The 16,819-nt window shown below is 38.5% G+C and overlaps 1 protein-coding gene and 1 long non-coding RNA gene across 20 annotated transcripts in view; one reads left to right on the top strand and one right to left on the bottom strand.

The window, feature by feature from the left end:
* The window catches only part of LOC133568754 (receptor-type tyrosine-protein phosphatase F-like), a 621,387-nt gene that overhangs the window by 409,281 nt on the left and 195,287 nt on the right, over positions 1-16,819 (top strand). For all 18 annotated transcript variants that reach the window (XM_061920870.1, XM_061920869.1, XM_061920884.1 and 15 more), the window contains one exon: positions 3,891-4,001. In XM_061920870.1, the coding sequence (XP_061776854.1) occupies positions 3,891-4,001 (111 nt within the window). The remainder of the gene's footprint in view (positions 1-3,890; positions 4,002-16,819) is intronic.
* LOC133568756 (uncharacterized) lies at positions 956-7,325 on the bottom strand. Of its 2 annotated transcripts, XR_009809663.1 has the most exons (5): positions 6,977-7,325; positions 6,790-6,846; positions 6,415-6,698; positions 1,270-1,428; positions 956-1,175 (listed from the first exon to the last, which is right to left on the bottom strand). It is a non-coding gene; the product is annotated as an uncharacterized LOC133568756 (long non-coding RNA). The 2 variants fall into 2 exon arrangements; XR_009809662.1 differs by having other exon boundaries at positions 6,790-7,322.

Below are 16,819 nucleotides of genomic sequence, written 5' to 3'. Positions count from 1 at the left end.
ATGGCTCGCGAGCCAGATGTGGTTCTTTTGATGACTGCATCTGGCTCTCGGATAAATCTGAGCTGACGCTGTTTAACACGATAAGTAATGAATAATTCCACTTGTAATCACAGTGTTAAAAATAACGTTCAGAATATAAAACATTCTCATGTTTTTTTATGTTCAAGAAGTTGCGTTAATGGTGAGAGGTTATTTATTTATTATTGGTTAGTGTGGGGCTTATCAGCCCACCAGGCACCAACATGAGAACCTATTTCAGGGTTACAATATTGTTTTATTTTTCAATAAGTCTCTCAGTTGCTTTCCACAAATTGTCTATTTCTCCTTCCTTCTCGCTCGCGCTCTGGCTCCAGCTCCAACCCCGTCTCTCCTCCCGGCTGCCGCTTATAACAGAGCGGCAGGTGATTAGACAAAAAGGCCCAGGTGGGCCATCTACGCACCCGTCGCTGATTTCGAGGCCAGTCCTGGCAACAACCCGCTTCGCTGCTGGCCCGCAGGCCACTCCCCCTCCACAGTTAGCTTCAGGATAACAATGTTATTACAAAGAATAAGAGACGTATTATACTCAAAAAATGTTGGTCTTACTTAAAAATGCAGTTGTGTTCAGTGTTAAAAAAAATATTGTATGGCTCGTACGGAAATACATTTTCAAATATTTGGCTTCTTGGCTCTCTCAGCCAAAAAGGTTCCCGACCCCTGTGCTAAGGGGACAGGACGATTGATCCGTGTTAAGGAAAGATCGTGAGATTTTGAGCCAAAACCTCCTTCCATCAATGAGAGCGTTTAATGGTTGACCAAATACATATTTTCTAGCATCATTTACAAATAAATTCTTTAAAATTCCTACAATGTGAATTTTTTTTCACATTCTGTCTCCCACAGTTTTAGTGTACCTATGATGAACATTACAGACCTCTGTCATCATTTTAAGTGGGAGAACTTGCACAATCGCTGGCTAACTAAATACTTTTCTGCCCCACTGTATAGAAACTATCAGACTGCGTGGTTGGCAGTAGTAAGTTTCAGTAGGTCTTTAACCGCCTGCATTCCTCAGACGGTTTTTCTCTCCCGGGTTGAGCGCGGGCAGATTGACAGACTGGTGACAGCAGCATCAGTATGCAGGTGCGTGTCGCTGCTGAATCACACGGCGACGGGTTCACCGTGTAGAGCGCACGCTTCGGGGAGAGAAAGGGAAAAAAAAAAGAGGATGTGCTGTTACGAGATCTGAGCTGATCCTGGCGGCCCCGACGTCTATTTTTTAACCTTCACCTCGGAGTCGGTGGAGTCGGTCGCTGGCGAGCCTGGTTTGTGGCGTTCATCTCATGCTGCATGCTGTGGGAGGACGTACCCCGACTTCATCTCAGCTGGAGCGTCTGGTCATTTTCCCATCGCATGGCGGCCCGGCCCACGTCACGCCCACGCCACACCCTGGGTGGAGCGCCATATTTACTCTCATACACTTTTAAAGGAAAGTTTGGAAATGTGTGTTTTTTCCCTGGAAGGGAAACATGACTGCGGCTTGACAGCATCGCACTTATCAACCAACCCAATTCTTTCAAGACTCCCGAGTCTCAGAGCATCAATTCCCTGGAATGTCAGCTGATTTTCACCCAAACAACTATAGTAAGGAAGTGCCTTAAACGCCCTCTACAACGTCTACAACTAGCCTGTCAGCCCAGTCATATTTATATTTATATGACTCATACAAACAACTAGGAACAGTGTTCAAGTTGTTTATACGGCCACCCTCAGTGTGACCTGTATGGTTGTTGAGCAAGTATGCATTGCATTCACTTACGTACATTGGGGCGAAAATAGTGAGAGTAAAGTCAATAGTGGATCTAACATAATAGTGAAAATCCAGTCCATAGTGGATCTAACATAATAGTGAGAATCCAGTCCCTAGTGGATCTAACATAATAGTGAGAGTAAAGTCCATAGTGGATCTAACATAATAGTGAGATTAAAGTCCATAGTGGATCTAACATAATAGTGTGAGTCCAGTCCATAGTGGATCTAACATAATAGTGAGAGAGTCCAGTTTATAGTGGGTCTAACATAATAGTGAGAGTAAAGTCCCAAAGTGGATCTAACATAATAGTGTGTGAGTCCAGTCCATAGTGGATCTAACATAATAGTGAGAGAGTCCAGTCCATAGTGGATCTAACATAATAGTGAGAGAGTCCAGTCCATAGTGGATCTAACATAATAGTGAGAGAGTCCAGTCCATAGTGGATCTAACATAATAGTGAGAGAGTCCAGTCCATAGTGGATCTAACATAATATTGTGAGAGTCCAGTCCATAGTGGGTCTAACATAATATTGTGAGAGTCCAGTCCATAGTGGATCTAACATAATAGTGAGAATCCAGTCCATAGTGGATCTAACATAATAGTGTGTAAGTCCAGTCCACAGTGGATCTAACATAATGGTGAGATTAAAGTCCATAGTGGATCTAACATAATAATGTGAGTCCAGTCCATAGTGGATCTAACATAATAATGAGTCCAGTCCATAGTGGATCTAACATAATAGTGAGAATCCAGTCCCTAGTGGATCTAAAATAATAGTGAGAGTAAAGTCCATAGTGGATCTAACATAATCGTGTGAGAGTCCAGTCCATAGTGGATCTAACATAATAGTGAGAATCCAGTCCATAGTGGATCTAACATAATGGTTAGATTAAAGTCCATAGTGGATCTAACATAATAGTGTGAGTCCAGTCCATAGTGGATCTAACATAATAGTGAGAGTTGAGTCCATAGTGGATCTAACATAATAGTGTGAGTCCAGTCCATAGTGGATCCAACATAATAGAGTCCAGTCCATAGTGGATCTAACATAATAATGAGAGTCCAGTCCATAGTGGATCAAACATAATAGTGAGAGTCCAGTCCATAGTGGATCTAACATAATAATGAGAGTCCAGTCCATAGTGGATCCAACCTAATAGTAAGAGTCCAGTCCATAGTGGATCTTACATAATAGTGAGAATCCAGTCCATAGTGGATCCAACATAATGGTGTGAGTCCAGTCCATAGTGGATCTAACATAATAGTGAGAATCCAGTCCATAGTGGATCTAACATAATAGTGTGAGAGTCCAGTCCACAGTGGATCTAACATAATAGTGAGATTAAAGTCCATAGTGGATCTAACATAATAGTGTGAGTCCAGTCCATAGGGGGGCTGCAGGAGACCATCCCGAGCAGAGACAGGTCAGCACTGCAGAGACGTCCCAAATCGATGCACAGGCAAGCGGTCCAACCCGGGTCCTGACTTTGGACAGCCAGCACTTCATCGGTGGCCAATGAATGAGCAGAATGAGCAGTCTCTCATGCAGGCGGTGGCGTTACGGCCTTGCTTTGACATAGAAGTCAACACAAATCGAGCTGTGTCGCATTCCCCCACGCCCCCATTTAAAAATGTAAAATCCAGCAAAAACACACGTCCAAACTTTCTCTTCCAATCGAAACAGGTAAGTGTGCTCGTGTTCTATTCGGTCATTGTGTCTCTCAGCTATTGGCCATGTCCTGCCCTCCATGGTGGTCATGTCCATGTCGTGTCACAGCAGCACCACTCACACGTCTCCTTGTCCCTAAGACTCAAACCAAGCCCGTGTTGTCTTCATCTGCCATCCATTCTCCGCCACATCGCGTCCGTAATGCTGTTGTATTTAGTCTAAATTGATGCTAATATTTGCAAACACGGCCCCTTGGAGAGACTCTCTCTCTTTGGAAATAAAAGCCGTCCTGAGCTCTGCTAAACTCCTGCTAAAATTCTGTTCTGCAGGCTTTTTTTCCTAGCAGGTAACTGAAAAGGAATTTGCTGTCATGCCAAGTTTGATTTGCAGGCTAAAGTTATTCATCCCTTTCCCCCCCGTGTGTGTAGGAGCTCTGCAAATTGAGAACAGCGAGGAGTCGGACCAGGGCAAGTACGAGTGCATCGCCACCAACAGCGCCGGGACTCGCTACTCGGCTCCCGCCAACCTCTACGTACGAGGTAAAGTCAAAGATTGGCCACGTTTTTTGTGTGTTTCAGTTTCAGTGGATGCTGGACCTTTTCCTATTCATGTTTGATAGTGTGAGAGTCCAGTCCATAGTGGATCTAACATAATAGTGAGAGTCCAGTCCATAGTGGATCTAACATAATAGTTAAAGTCCAGTCCATAGTGGATCTAACATAATAGTGTGAGAGTCCAGTCCCAAGTGGTTCTAACATAATAGTGTGAGAGTCCAGTCTTTAGTGGATCTAACAAAATTGTGAGAGTCCAGTCCATAGTGGATCTAACATAATAGTGTGAGAGTCCAGTCCATATTGGATCTAACATAAGAGTGAGAGTCCAGTTCATAGTGGATCTAACATAATAAAGACAGTCCAGTTCATAGTGGATCTAACATAATAGTGTGAGAGTCCAGTCCATAGTGGATCTAACATAATAGTGTGAGACTCCAGTCCATAGTGGATCTAACATAATAAGGACAGTCCAGTCCATAGTGGATCTAACATAATAGTGAGAGTCCAGTCCATAGTGGATCTAGAATAACAGTTAGAGTCCAGTACATAGTGGATCTAACATAATAGTGTGAGAGTCCAGTCCATATTGGATCTAACATAATAGTGTGAGTCCAGTCCATAGTGGATCTAACATAATAGTGAGAGAGTCCAGTCCATAGTGGATTTAACATAATAGTGAGAGAGTCCAGTCCATAGTGGATCTAACATAAGCTTGTGAGAGTCCAGTCCATAGTGGATCCAACATAATAGTGAGAGTCCGGTCCATAGTGGATCTAACATAACAGTGTGAGCCCAGTCCATAGTGGATCTAACATAATAGTGTGAGAGTCCAGACCATATTAGATCTAACATAATAGTGTGAGAGTCCAGTCCATAGTGGATCTAACATAATAGTGAGAGAGTCTAGTCCATAGTGGATTTAACATAATAGTGAGAGAGTCCAGTCCATAGTGGATCTAACATAATAGTGAGAGTCCAGTCCATAGTGGATCTAACATAATAGTGTGAGAGTCCAGACCATATTAGATCTAACATAATAGTGTGAGAGTCCAGTCCATAGTGGATCTAGCATAATAGTGAGAGTCCAGTCCATATTGGATCTAACATAATAGTGGGAGTCCAGTCCATAGTGGATCTAACATAATAGTGAGAGAGTCTAGTCCATAGTGGATTTAACATAATAGTAAGAGAGTCCAGTCCATAGTGGATCTAACATAAGCTTGTGAGAGTCCAGTCCATAGTGGATCCAACATAATAGTGTGAGAGTCCAGACCATATTAGATCTAACATAATAGTGAGAGTCCAGTCCATAGTGGATCCAACATAATAGTGAGAGTCCGGTCCATAGTGGATCTAACATAATAGTGTGAGAGTCCAAACCATATTAGATCTAACATAATAGTGAGAGTCCAGTCCATAGTGGATCCAACATAATAGTGAGAGTCCGGTCCATAGTGGATCTAACATAATAGTGTGAGAGTCCAGACCATATTAGATCTAACATAATAGTGAGAGTCCAGTCCATAATGGATCTGATGTAATAGTATGAGACTGACATCCTTGTTCCGACCGTGTAGCAAAGCTCCATTATTCCCTTTTAGCTCCGAAAGGCATGGTGGTGTTTTTTTTGTTTTGTTTTTTCTTTTCTTGTTTTTGGGGGGCGTAAGGGGGGTCACCGGCCCCTCCGTGAGCAGACTAATGCAGGGCAGGCGAGCCCAACGCTGTGGAGGAAAGAAGCGGGGAGGTAAAAAAAAAAAGAAGCTGGTAGAGCGGAATGATCTGTGTAGGTCAGCCCCAGTGGACAACACCACCATGTCTGATGTACATGAAACAGAATAGCAGCTCTGGTTGTTAGTGTCGAGGGGGTGAAGGGAAGACGCAGCCTTTTAACATTTCAAAACTTTATAGAAGCATGTACTACCCTCCAGTAAATGTATTCCCAGCGTCCGGCCATTTTAAATCAGCTCCATCAGGAAGTGTGCACACCATTCTTTACATAAAAAGGTACAAAGCCTGTCGGGGGGTTTTGAGAGGCTGCACGGTATACCGGTATTAGTATAGTAACGCGATACTAATAAATTGTATTCGGTACTATACCGCCTCGGAAAAGTGCCGGACCCCGTCGTCGTGACAATGCTGGTTTACGAGCATGTTCGGCAGCGCATAATGACAGAGTACTTACATTCAAACACAGTGGGCAGACAGAAAAGGGAGAACGGACGCATAAAATACGTTAAAGGTGAAGTCTCCTTGACCACCTAAGGGTACCACAGACTGTGAAAAAGCTTAAAAACCCTTTTTTTATACATGCATATGTAGTGAGTCTTATTCTGCCTTGTGTAGTTTTTTTAAGTAGGAGACACTCCACCATTCCGTCGTTTCATCCTTTATTGGCCACCTTTGTTGGAAACATGAAACACATACACAGGTCTCTACTTTTCTGGCGGAGTGATACCTCATCATCAAAAGTCCGATAGAAGAGAGAATAAACAACATTCATTCATACAAAAAAAATAATAATTTAAATTACGTTAACAAAAACGTTTTATCACAAAAAAATTAATAATAATACACAAATCCACATATCTTTGTGGGAAACATGAAACACATACACAGGTCTCTACTTTTCTGGCGGAGTGATACCTCATCATCAAAAGTCCGATAGAAGAGAGAATAAACAACCTTCATTCATACAAAAAAAAAAAAAAATTAAATTACGTTAACAAAAATGTTTTATCACAAAATAATAATAATAATACACAAATCCACATACCTTTGTTGGAAACATGAAACACATACACAGGTCTCTACTTTTCTGGCGGAGTGATACCTCATCATTAAAAGTCCGATAGAAGAGAGAATAAACAACATTCATTCATACAAAAAAAATAATAATTTAAATTACGTTAAAAAAAACGTTTTATCACAAAAAAATAATAATAATTCACAAATCCACATACCTTTGTTGGAAACATGAAACACATACACAGGTCTCTACTTTTCTGGCGGAGTGATACCTGCGTAAATACCATGTGTAATTATGACCAAACATTTCAAACATTCGACGCTCTAATCCTTACTTAACAAAATGGTGCATAAAAAAATACTTAAAACAACACATCACTTATACCTACAACATTAATGTTTTGACTTTTAAAGTATTATGAAAGTTTAGAAATAATATTTACACAAGAAACACAGAGCAATGAAGAACTATTACCTCATCATCAGAAGTCCGATTGAAGAGGAAGTAAATATCCGAAAAAAACGCAGAGTCACTTCCTGCATCGGACATCCGGTTCTTCAAAATAAAACCAATACTTCAAAATAAAACATAACACCCTGTCTCTTTCATAATATAGCGCAACAACATCACACTATTACACATACTAGTTCTAGCTATTATGCTGTTCTAGTTTTATTTGTATTTATTGTTTATCATCTTTATATTATTGTTTAATACACTGTAGCACTTTAAGGTTGTTTGCTCAATGTAAAGTACTTTTTACAAAAAAAATATATTATTATTGAATATAACTATTAAACTTCCTCAGGAAGAGGTGCTTTAAGACAGTGGTCTCCAACATTTTTGTAGCTGATAATATGCCCCGCGGCCCGGCGGGGTGGATGGGTGGGGGAATTTTGTATTTCTTTTTTTTATTTTATTTATTTTTTGTCATGAAAAAGGGAGGTTTTTGGGGTTGGTGCACTAATTGTAAGTGTACCTTGTGTTTTTTATGTAGATTTAATATAAATATATATATATATATATATATATAAAAAATTATTCTGCGGGGTGGATGGGTGGGGGGATTTTTTATATTTTTATTTTTTTTTGTCATGAAAAAGGGAGTTTTTTGGGGTTGGTGCACTAATTGTAAGTGTATCTTGTGTTTTTTATGTTGATTTAATTCAAAAAAAAAATTACATAAAAAATTATTCTGCGGCCCGGCGGGGTGGGTGGGTGGGGGGATTTTTTTATTTTTTTATTTATTTATTTATTTTTGTTATGAAAAAGGGAGGTTTTTGAGGTTGGTGCACTAATTGTAAGTGTATCTTGTGTTTTTTATGTTAATTTAATTTAAAAACCAAAAAAGGAATTATATAAAAAATTATTCTGCGGCCCGGCGGGGTGGATGGGTGGGGGAATTTTTAATTTATTTTTTTTATTTTATTTATTTTTTGTCATGAAAAAGGGGGGTTTTTGGGGTTGGTGCACTAATTGTAAGTGTATCTTGTGTTTTTTATGTTGATTTAATTAAATAAATTAAAAAATTATATAAAAAATTATTCTGCGGCCCGGCGGGGTGGATGGGTGGGGGAATTTTTAATTTATTTTTTTTATTTTTTTTATTTTTTGTCATGAAAAATGGAGGTTTTTGGGGTTGATGCACTAATTGTAAGTGTATCTTGTGGGGTTTTTTTATGTTGATTTAATTTAAAAAATAAAAAATATTATATAAAAAATTATTCTGCGGCCCGGCGGGGTGGATGGGTGGGGGGATTTTTTATTTTTATTTTTTATTTTATTTTTATTTTTTCATCAAAAAGGGAGGTTTTTGGGGTTGGTGCACTAATTGTAAGTGTATTTTGTGTTTTTTATGTTGATTTAATTAAAAAAAAAAAAAAAATTATATAAAAAAATATTCTGCGGGGTGGATGGGTGGGGGAATTTTTTATTTTTTTTTTTTTATTTTTTTTTTTTTTTTCATCAAAAAGGGAGGTTTTTGGGGTTGGTGCACTAATTGTAAGTGTATCTTGTGTTTTTTATGTTGATTTAATTAAATAAATTAAAAAATTATATAAAAAATTATTCTGCGGCCCGGCGGGGTGGATGGGTGGGGGAATTTTTAATTTATTTTTTTTATTTTATTTATTTTTTGTCATGAAAAATGGAGGTTTTTGGGGTTGATGCACTAATTGTAAGTGTATCTTGTGGGGTTTTTTTATGTTGATTTAATTTAAAAAATAAAAAATATTATATAAAAAATTATTCTGCGGCCCGGCGGGGTGGATGGGTGGGGGGATTTTTTATTTTTATTTTTATTTTTTCATCAAAAAGGGAGGTTTTTGGGGTTGGTGCACTAATTGTAAGTGTATTTTGTGTTTTTTATGTTGATTTAATTAAAAAAAAAAAAAAAATTATATAAAAAAATATTCTGCGGGGTGGATGGGTGGGGGGATTTTTTATTTTTTTTTTTTTATTTTTTTTTTTTTTTTCATCAAAAAGGGAGGTTTTTGGGGTTGGTGCACTAATTGTAAGTGTATCTTGTGTTTTTTATGTTGATTTAATTAAATAAATTAAAAAATTATATAAAAAATTATTCTGCGGCCCGGCGGGGTGGATGGGTGGGGGAATTTTTAATTTATTTTTTTTATTTTATTTATTTTTTGTCATGAAAAATGGAGGTTTTTGGGGTTGATGCACTAATTGTAAGTGTATCTTGTGGGGTTTTTTTATGTTGATTTAATTTAAAAAATAAAAAATATTATATAAAAAATTATTCTGCGGCCCGGCGGGGTGGATGGGTGGGGGGATTTTTTATTTTTATTTTTTATTTTATTTTTATTTTTTCATCAAAAAGGGAGGTTTTTGGGGTTGGTGCACTAATTGTAAGTGTATTTTGTGTTTTTTATGTTGATTTAATTAAAAAAAAAAAAAAAATTATATAAAAAAATATTCTGCGGGGTGGATGGGTGGGGGGATTTTTTATTATTTTTTTTTATTTTATTTTTATTTTTTCATCAAAAAGGGAGGTTTTTGGGGTTGGTGCACTAATTGTAAACGTATCTTGTGTTTTTTATGTTGATTTAATTAAAATAAAAAAATTATTATAAAAAAAATTCTTCTGCGGCCCGGTACCAATCGAGCCCGGTGGTTGGGGACCACTGCTTTAAGACATGGCTCGCTCGCGGTTAAAGTCCAGTCCTGGTCGGTAGTGTTTTGGCTACTTCTAAATCACTAATCCTGGTCTCCATGGCGACAAACAAAGTAAGTTTCTTACATGTATCATTATCACTGCAGGACGAGGAATAGCTAAAAGTGCCTTACTACACACCGCAGCTCACAAACGCCATTTGTGGATCCACACCTGACATCCACTGTAATGATACCAAGTACAGGAGCGTATCAAGTCAATATCACTATGATTATATCGATATCTGTTGGCATCAAAACATCATCTTTCGTTCTTTTTAAATGTATATAATGTTTATAAACTCATGAAATATGTCCCTGGACACATGAGGACTTTGAATATGACAAAAGTATGATCCTGTATCGACTTGGTATCGGATTGATACCCAAATGTGTGGTATCATCCAAATCTAATGTAATATATCCAAACAACAGAAGCTTACATAGAACATGTTTAAAGAGAAAGTAAGCAGATATTAACAGTAAATGAACAAGTAGATTAATAATTCATTTTCTACCGCTTGTCCTTAAAAATGTTGACAAATAAATAGATGACACAATATGTTACTGCATATGTCAGCAGCTAAATTAGGAGCCTTTGTTTGTTTACTTACTACTAAAAGACAAGTTGTCTTGTATGTTCACTATTTTATTTAAGGACAAACTTGCAATAAGAAACATATGTTTAATGTACCCTAATATTTTTTTGTTAAAATAAAGCCAGTAATGCAAAGTTTCAAAATTGGTATCGGGACAACACTAGTGCACCTTATCAATTTCTACCGGTTAAAGGGGAATTTTGCCGATCATTCACAATCATAATAAGGATCGAAAATAGATACGTCATTTTTATTTAATTTTATTTTAAAGATAAACACAACACTTGCATGATGTGGCTAACAGGAGTCCCCTATGTTGCCTTCAAAGACCTCTAAAAGAATCCTAACAATCTCCATCAACATTTTCGCGTACATGTAAATATATTTATAATGTAGCAACAGACACTTTCATAATAATATGTAATAAATAGAATATTTACCCTATTCCGGCCATTTTTTAAGCATTGCCAGAAATAATATCCTGGGCGCATTGATTTCAGTGCCTAACGCAATTCCTATTTCCGGTAATCAGCAGTGTGATTGACAGCTACCTGGGGGGTTTACACAGACTGTACAGTGCATCCGGAAAGTGTTCACAGCGCTTCACTTCTTCAATAATACAGCCTCGTTCCAAAATGGAGTACATTTTTTTGTGTCCTTAAAATTCTACACACAAGACCAAATAAATGTGAAATCTTAAAAAATATATATATATTTTTTTTAGTAATTGTTGCAAATAATTAAGAATAAAAAACTAAGAAAACATATATATATATACATACAGTGGGGCAAAAAAGTATTTAGTCAGCCAGCGATTGTGCAAGTTCTCCCACTTAAAATGATGACAGAGGTCTGTAATTTTCATCATAGGTACACTTCAACTGTGAGAGACAGAATGTGAAAAAAAAAAATCTAGGAATTTTAAAGAATTTATTTGTAAATTATGATGGAAAATAAGTATTTGGTCAACCATTCGAAGCTCTCACTGATGGAAGGAGGTTTTGGCTCAAAATCTCACGATACATGGCCCCATTCATTCTTTCCTTAACACGGATCAATCGTCCTGTCCCCTTAGCAGAAAAACAGCCCCAAAGCATGATGTTTCCACCCCCATGCTTCACAGTAGGTGTGGTGTTCTTGGGATGCAACTCAGTATTCTTCTTCCTCCAAACACAACCAGTTGAGTTTATACCAAAATGGATACATGGATGATACAGCAGACGATTGGGAGAATGTCATGTGGTCAGATGAAACCAAAATAGAACTTTTTTTGCCCACATATGCGGTCCTCTCCAAGGTTTCTCATAGTCATCATTGTCACCGACGTCCCACTGGGGTGAGTTTCCCTTGCCCTTATGTGGGCTCTATCGAGGATGTCGTAATGGTTTGTGCAGCCCTTTGAGACACTAGTGATTTAGGGCTATATAAATAATAATTGATTGATGATTGATTGATTGATTGATATTGGGGCCCGAATAGAAAACGCTTTATAGCCCGCAGACTTTTTTGGGGTTCGGGGAATCCCTAATAAGCCATGAATTTATTGTTTTTCCATCCATCCATCCATCTTCTTCCGCTTATCCGAGGTCGGGTCGCGGGGGCAGCAGCCTAAGCAGGGAAGCCCAGACTTCCCTCTCCCCAGCCACTTCGTCTAGCTCTTCCCGGGGGATCCCGAGGCGTTCCCAGGCCAGCCGGGAGACGTAGTCTTCCCAACGTGTCCTGGGTCTTCCCCGTGGCCTCCTACCGGTTGGACGTGCCCTAAACACCTCCCTCGGGAGGCGTTCGGGTGGCATCCTGGCCAGATGCCCGAACCACCTCATCCGGCTCCTCTCGATGTGGAGGAGCAGCGGCTTTACTTTGAGTTCCTCCCGGATGACAGAGCTTCTCACCCTATCTCTAAGGGAGAGACCCGCCACACGGCGGAGGAAACTCATTTGGGCCGCTTGTACCCGTGATCTTATCCTTTCGGTCATGACCCAAAGCTCATGACCATAGGTGAGGATGGGAACGTAGATCGACCGGTAAATTGAGAGCTTTGCCTTCCGGCTCAGCTCCTTCTTCACCACAACAGATCGGTACAACGTCCGCATTACTGAAGACGCCGTACCGATCCGCCTGTCGATCTCACCATCCACTCTTCCCCCACTCGTGAACAAGACTCCTAGGTACTTGAACTCCTCCACTTGGGGCAGGGTCTCCTCCCCAACCCGGAGATGGCACTCCACCCTTTTCCGGGCGAGAACCATGGACTTGGACTTGGAGGTGCTGATTCTCATTCCGGTCGCTTCACACTCGGCTGCGAACCGATCCAGCGAGAGCTGAAGATCCCGGCCAGATGAAGCCATCAGGACCACATCATCTGCAAAAAGCAGAGACCTAATCCCGCGGCCACCAAACCGGAACCCCTCAACGCCTTGGCTGCGCCTAGAAATTCTGTCCATAAAAGTTATGAACAGAATTGGTGACAAAGGACAGCCTTGGCGGAGTCCAACCCTCACTGGAAACGGGGCCGACTTACTGCCAGCAATGCGGACCAAGCTCTGGCACTGATCATACAGGGATCGGACCGCCACAATCAGACAGTCCGATACCCCATACTCTCTGAGCACTCCCGACAGGACTTCCCGAGGGACACGGTCGAATGCCTTCTCCAAGTCCACAATTAATTGTTTTTTTGTTGTTGTTTTTTAAATATTGAATACAATTTTTTTATGGTATCATTATGGGGTACAGTGTGTATATTTTCGAGGACCAAAATAAATGTATTCCGTTTTAAAACAAGGCTGCAACATCGCAAACCGTGGAGAAAGTGAAGCGCTATTAAAGAAACAACGCCAGTGAAATGTGAGATAGTGTCTAAAAGAAAGTGTAGCAGCGAATCCTTTCAAGGACAATAGCGCCATCGGCCACAGAGATTGAACGCCGCAGAAGGTTCCGGAAGGTTCTGCTTTTAAATCTTCAATCAAGCAAGGGGAGTCACAAGCGGGTCTCGTCTATTAATCAGAGCGCGTCTCTCGCAGGTGCAGACGCCGCTTTTCTTCCTCTTCCCGGGTAATTACAGTCGTGGCGTGGCGTGGCGCCAGCAGGGCCCCCGGGCTCGGCGGCTCTCCGACACCACCCAGGTAGCTGTCAACCCCCTGATCTAACCCCCCCCCCACACCTCGTCCGCCACACACCAGCGGTGGAGATAGAAATCAAACCGAGCGTAACCTTTTAAAAGTGTAGTTGTGTGCCACGGCCAACAAAGGCCTTGTTTCCACTTCATCTTTGGCGAGGACGGCAGGAAGGACCCGGGGGGAGGGGGGGGGGGCTCAGCTGTCCGTGTGGTTTGATTGGCTCCAAAACACGCAGGACGACATAAGTCTTTATGTCCTTTTGCTTCTATCGGAGGACACCAGAGGGAAGATTTAGGGGATCTCAAGTAAATACTGCAAACATCATAATATCGCAAAAAATATTAAAATATATCAATATTATTTCCGCCTTATTTTCAGCGTCCAACCCTAAATTCGGGGTGTTGGTCGAACTCTAAATAGTTTGATTGGGAAAATGTTATTGAAAGAATGTAACAGAATTAATTAGTCTGTTAGTGGATATGCAGGAGCAAGAAGAGTGAGAAAACATTAATTGATGAAGTAAAAATACGAATTAAAACTGATAAAGTGTCTTCTCAGTTGTCACAACCTTTGACGGGTGTCTGATGTGCTGAAGAAGGATTACTTTGAAAAAAAATAGTTACTCAGTTTGCTCGATTTTCAGTTTGTTGGGTATTTGATTTGATAGTTTGCTCATTTGTTCATCTCTTGGTCAGTTTGTTAGTGTTCTAGCCCAATTCTTACTTGGTTCCTTAGTGTTCTTGTTCATTTTTTAGTTTGTTCGTTAGTTTTTTATTTCATTTGTAAGTCGGTTTGTTAGTGTTCTTGTTTATTTTTTAGTTTGTTTGTTAGTGTTCTTGTTTATTTTTTAGTTTGTTTGATAGTGTTCTTGTTCGTTTGTTAGTTTGTTCGTTAGTTTTCTTGTTCATTTGTTAGTTTGTTCGTTAGTTTTCTATTTCATTTGTAAGTCGGTTTGTTAGTGTTCTTGTTTATTTTTTAGTTTGTTTGTTAGTGTTCTCGTTCATTTGTTGGTCGGTTCGTTAGTGTCTTGTTTATTTGTTAGTCAGTTCGATAGTGTTCTAGTCCATTTCTTACTTGGTTCCTTAGTGTTCTTGTTCATTTTTTAGTTTGTTCGTTAGTTTTTTATTTCATTTGTAAGTCGGTTTGTTAGTGTTCTTGTTTATTTTTTAGTTTGTTTGATAGTGTTCTGTTCGTTTGTTAGTTAGTTCGTTAGTTTTCTTGTTCATTTGTTAGTTTGTTCGTTAGTTTTCTATTTCATTTGTAAGTCGGTTTGTTAGTGTTCTTGTTTATTTTTTAGTTTGTTTGATAGTGTTCTGTTCGTTTGTTAGTTAGTTCGTTAGTTTTCTTGTTCATTTGTTAGTTTGTTCGTTAGTTTTCTATTTCATTTGTAAGTCGGTTTGTTAGTGTTCTTGTTTATTTTTTAGTTTGTTTGTTAGTGTTCTTGTTTATTTTTTAGTTTGTTTGATAGTGTTCTTGTTCGTTTGTTAGTTTGTTCGTTAGTTTTCTTGTTCATTTGTTAGTTTGTTCGTTAGTTTTCTATTTCATTTGTAAGTCGGTTTGTTAGTGTTCTTGTTTATTTTTTAGTTTGTTTGTTAGTGTTCTCGTTCATTTGTTGGTCGGTTCGTTAGTGTCTTGTTTATTTGTTAGTCAGTTCGATAGTGTTCTAGTCCATTTCTTACTTGGTTCCTTAGTGTTCTTGTTCATTTTTTAGTTTGTTCGTTAGTTTTTTATTTCATTTGTAAGTCGGTTTGTTAGTGTTCTTGTTTATTTTTTAGTTTGTTTGATAGTGTTCTGTTCGTTTGTTAGTTAGTTCGTTAGTTTTCTTGTTCATTTTTTAGTTTGTTCGTTAGTTTTCTATTTCATTTGTAAGTCGGTTTGTTAGTGTTCTTGTTCATTTGTTAGTTTGTCCGTCAGTTTTCTATTTCATTTGTTAATTAGTTCGTTAGTGTTCTTGTTCATTTGTTAGTTGGTTCGTTAGTGTTCTTGTTCATTTGTTAGATTGTTCGTCAGTTTTCTATTTCATTTGTAAGTCGGTTCGTTAGTGTTCTTGTTCATTTTTTAGTTTGTTTGATAGTGTTCTTGTTCATTGTTAATTGGTTCATTAGTGTTCTTGTTCATTTGTTACTTTGTTCGATAGTGTTGTTCATTTGCTAGTTTGTTCGATAGTGATCTTGTTCATTTGTTAGTTTGTTCGTTAGTTTTCTATTTCATTTGTAAGTCGGTTTGTTAGTGTTCTTGTTCCTTTTTTAGTTTGTTTGATAGTGTTCTTGTTCATTGTTAATTGGTTCATTAGTGTTCTTGTTCATTTGTTACTTTGTTCGATAGTGTTGTTGTTCATTTGTTAGTTTGTTCGATAGTGATCTTGTTCATTTGTTAGTTTGTTCGTTAGTTTTCTATTTCATTAGTAAGTCGGTTTGTTAGTGTTCTTGTTCATTTTTTAGTTTGTTTGATAGTGTTCTTGTTCGTTTGTTAGTTTGTTCGTTAGTGTTTTTGTTCATTTTTTAGTTTGTTTGATAGTGTTCTTGTTCATTTGTTAGTCAAGTTCGATAGTGTTCTAGTCCATTTCTTAGTTGGTTCCTTAGTTTTCTAGTCCATTTCTTAGTTGGTTCCTTAGTGTTCTTGTTCATTTGTTAGTTTGTTCGATAGTGTTCTTGTTCATTTGTTAGTTCGTACGATAGTGTTTTTGTTCATTTGTTAGTTTGTTCATTGGTTTTCTATTTCATTTGTAAGTCGGTTTGTTAGTGTTCTTGTTCATTTTTTAGTTTGTTTGATAGTGTTCTTGTTCGTTTGTTAGTTGGTTCGTTAGTGTTTTTGTTCATTTTTTAGTTTGTTTGATAGTGTTCTTGTTCATTTTTTAGTTTGTTCGTTATTTTTTTTATTTCATTTGTAAGTCTGTTTGTTAGAGTTCTCGTTCATTTCTTAGTTGGTTCCTTAGTGTTTTTGTTCATTTGTTAGCTAGTTTTTTAGTGTCCTTGTTCATTTGTTAGTTGGTTCGTTAGTTTTCTATTTCATTTGTAAGTCGGTTTGTTAGTGTTCTCATTCATTTGTTAGTTGGTTCGTTAGAAGAATGAGAAAACATTAATTAATAAAGTAATAATGCAAATTAAAACCAATAAAGTGTCTTCTCAGTTGTCACAACCTTTGACGGGTGTCTGATGTGCTGAAGAAGGA

Source organism: Nerophis ophidion, linkage group LG14 (genome assembly GCF_033978795.1).
Source record: "Nerophis ophidion isolate RoL-2023_Sa linkage group LG14, RoL_Noph_v1.0, whole genome shotgun sequence".
NCBI lineage: Eukaryota > Metazoa > Chordata > Actinopteri > Syngnathiformes > Syngnathidae > Nerophis > Nerophis ophidion.
This window is presented reverse-complemented; position numbering and strand designations above follow the sequence as displayed.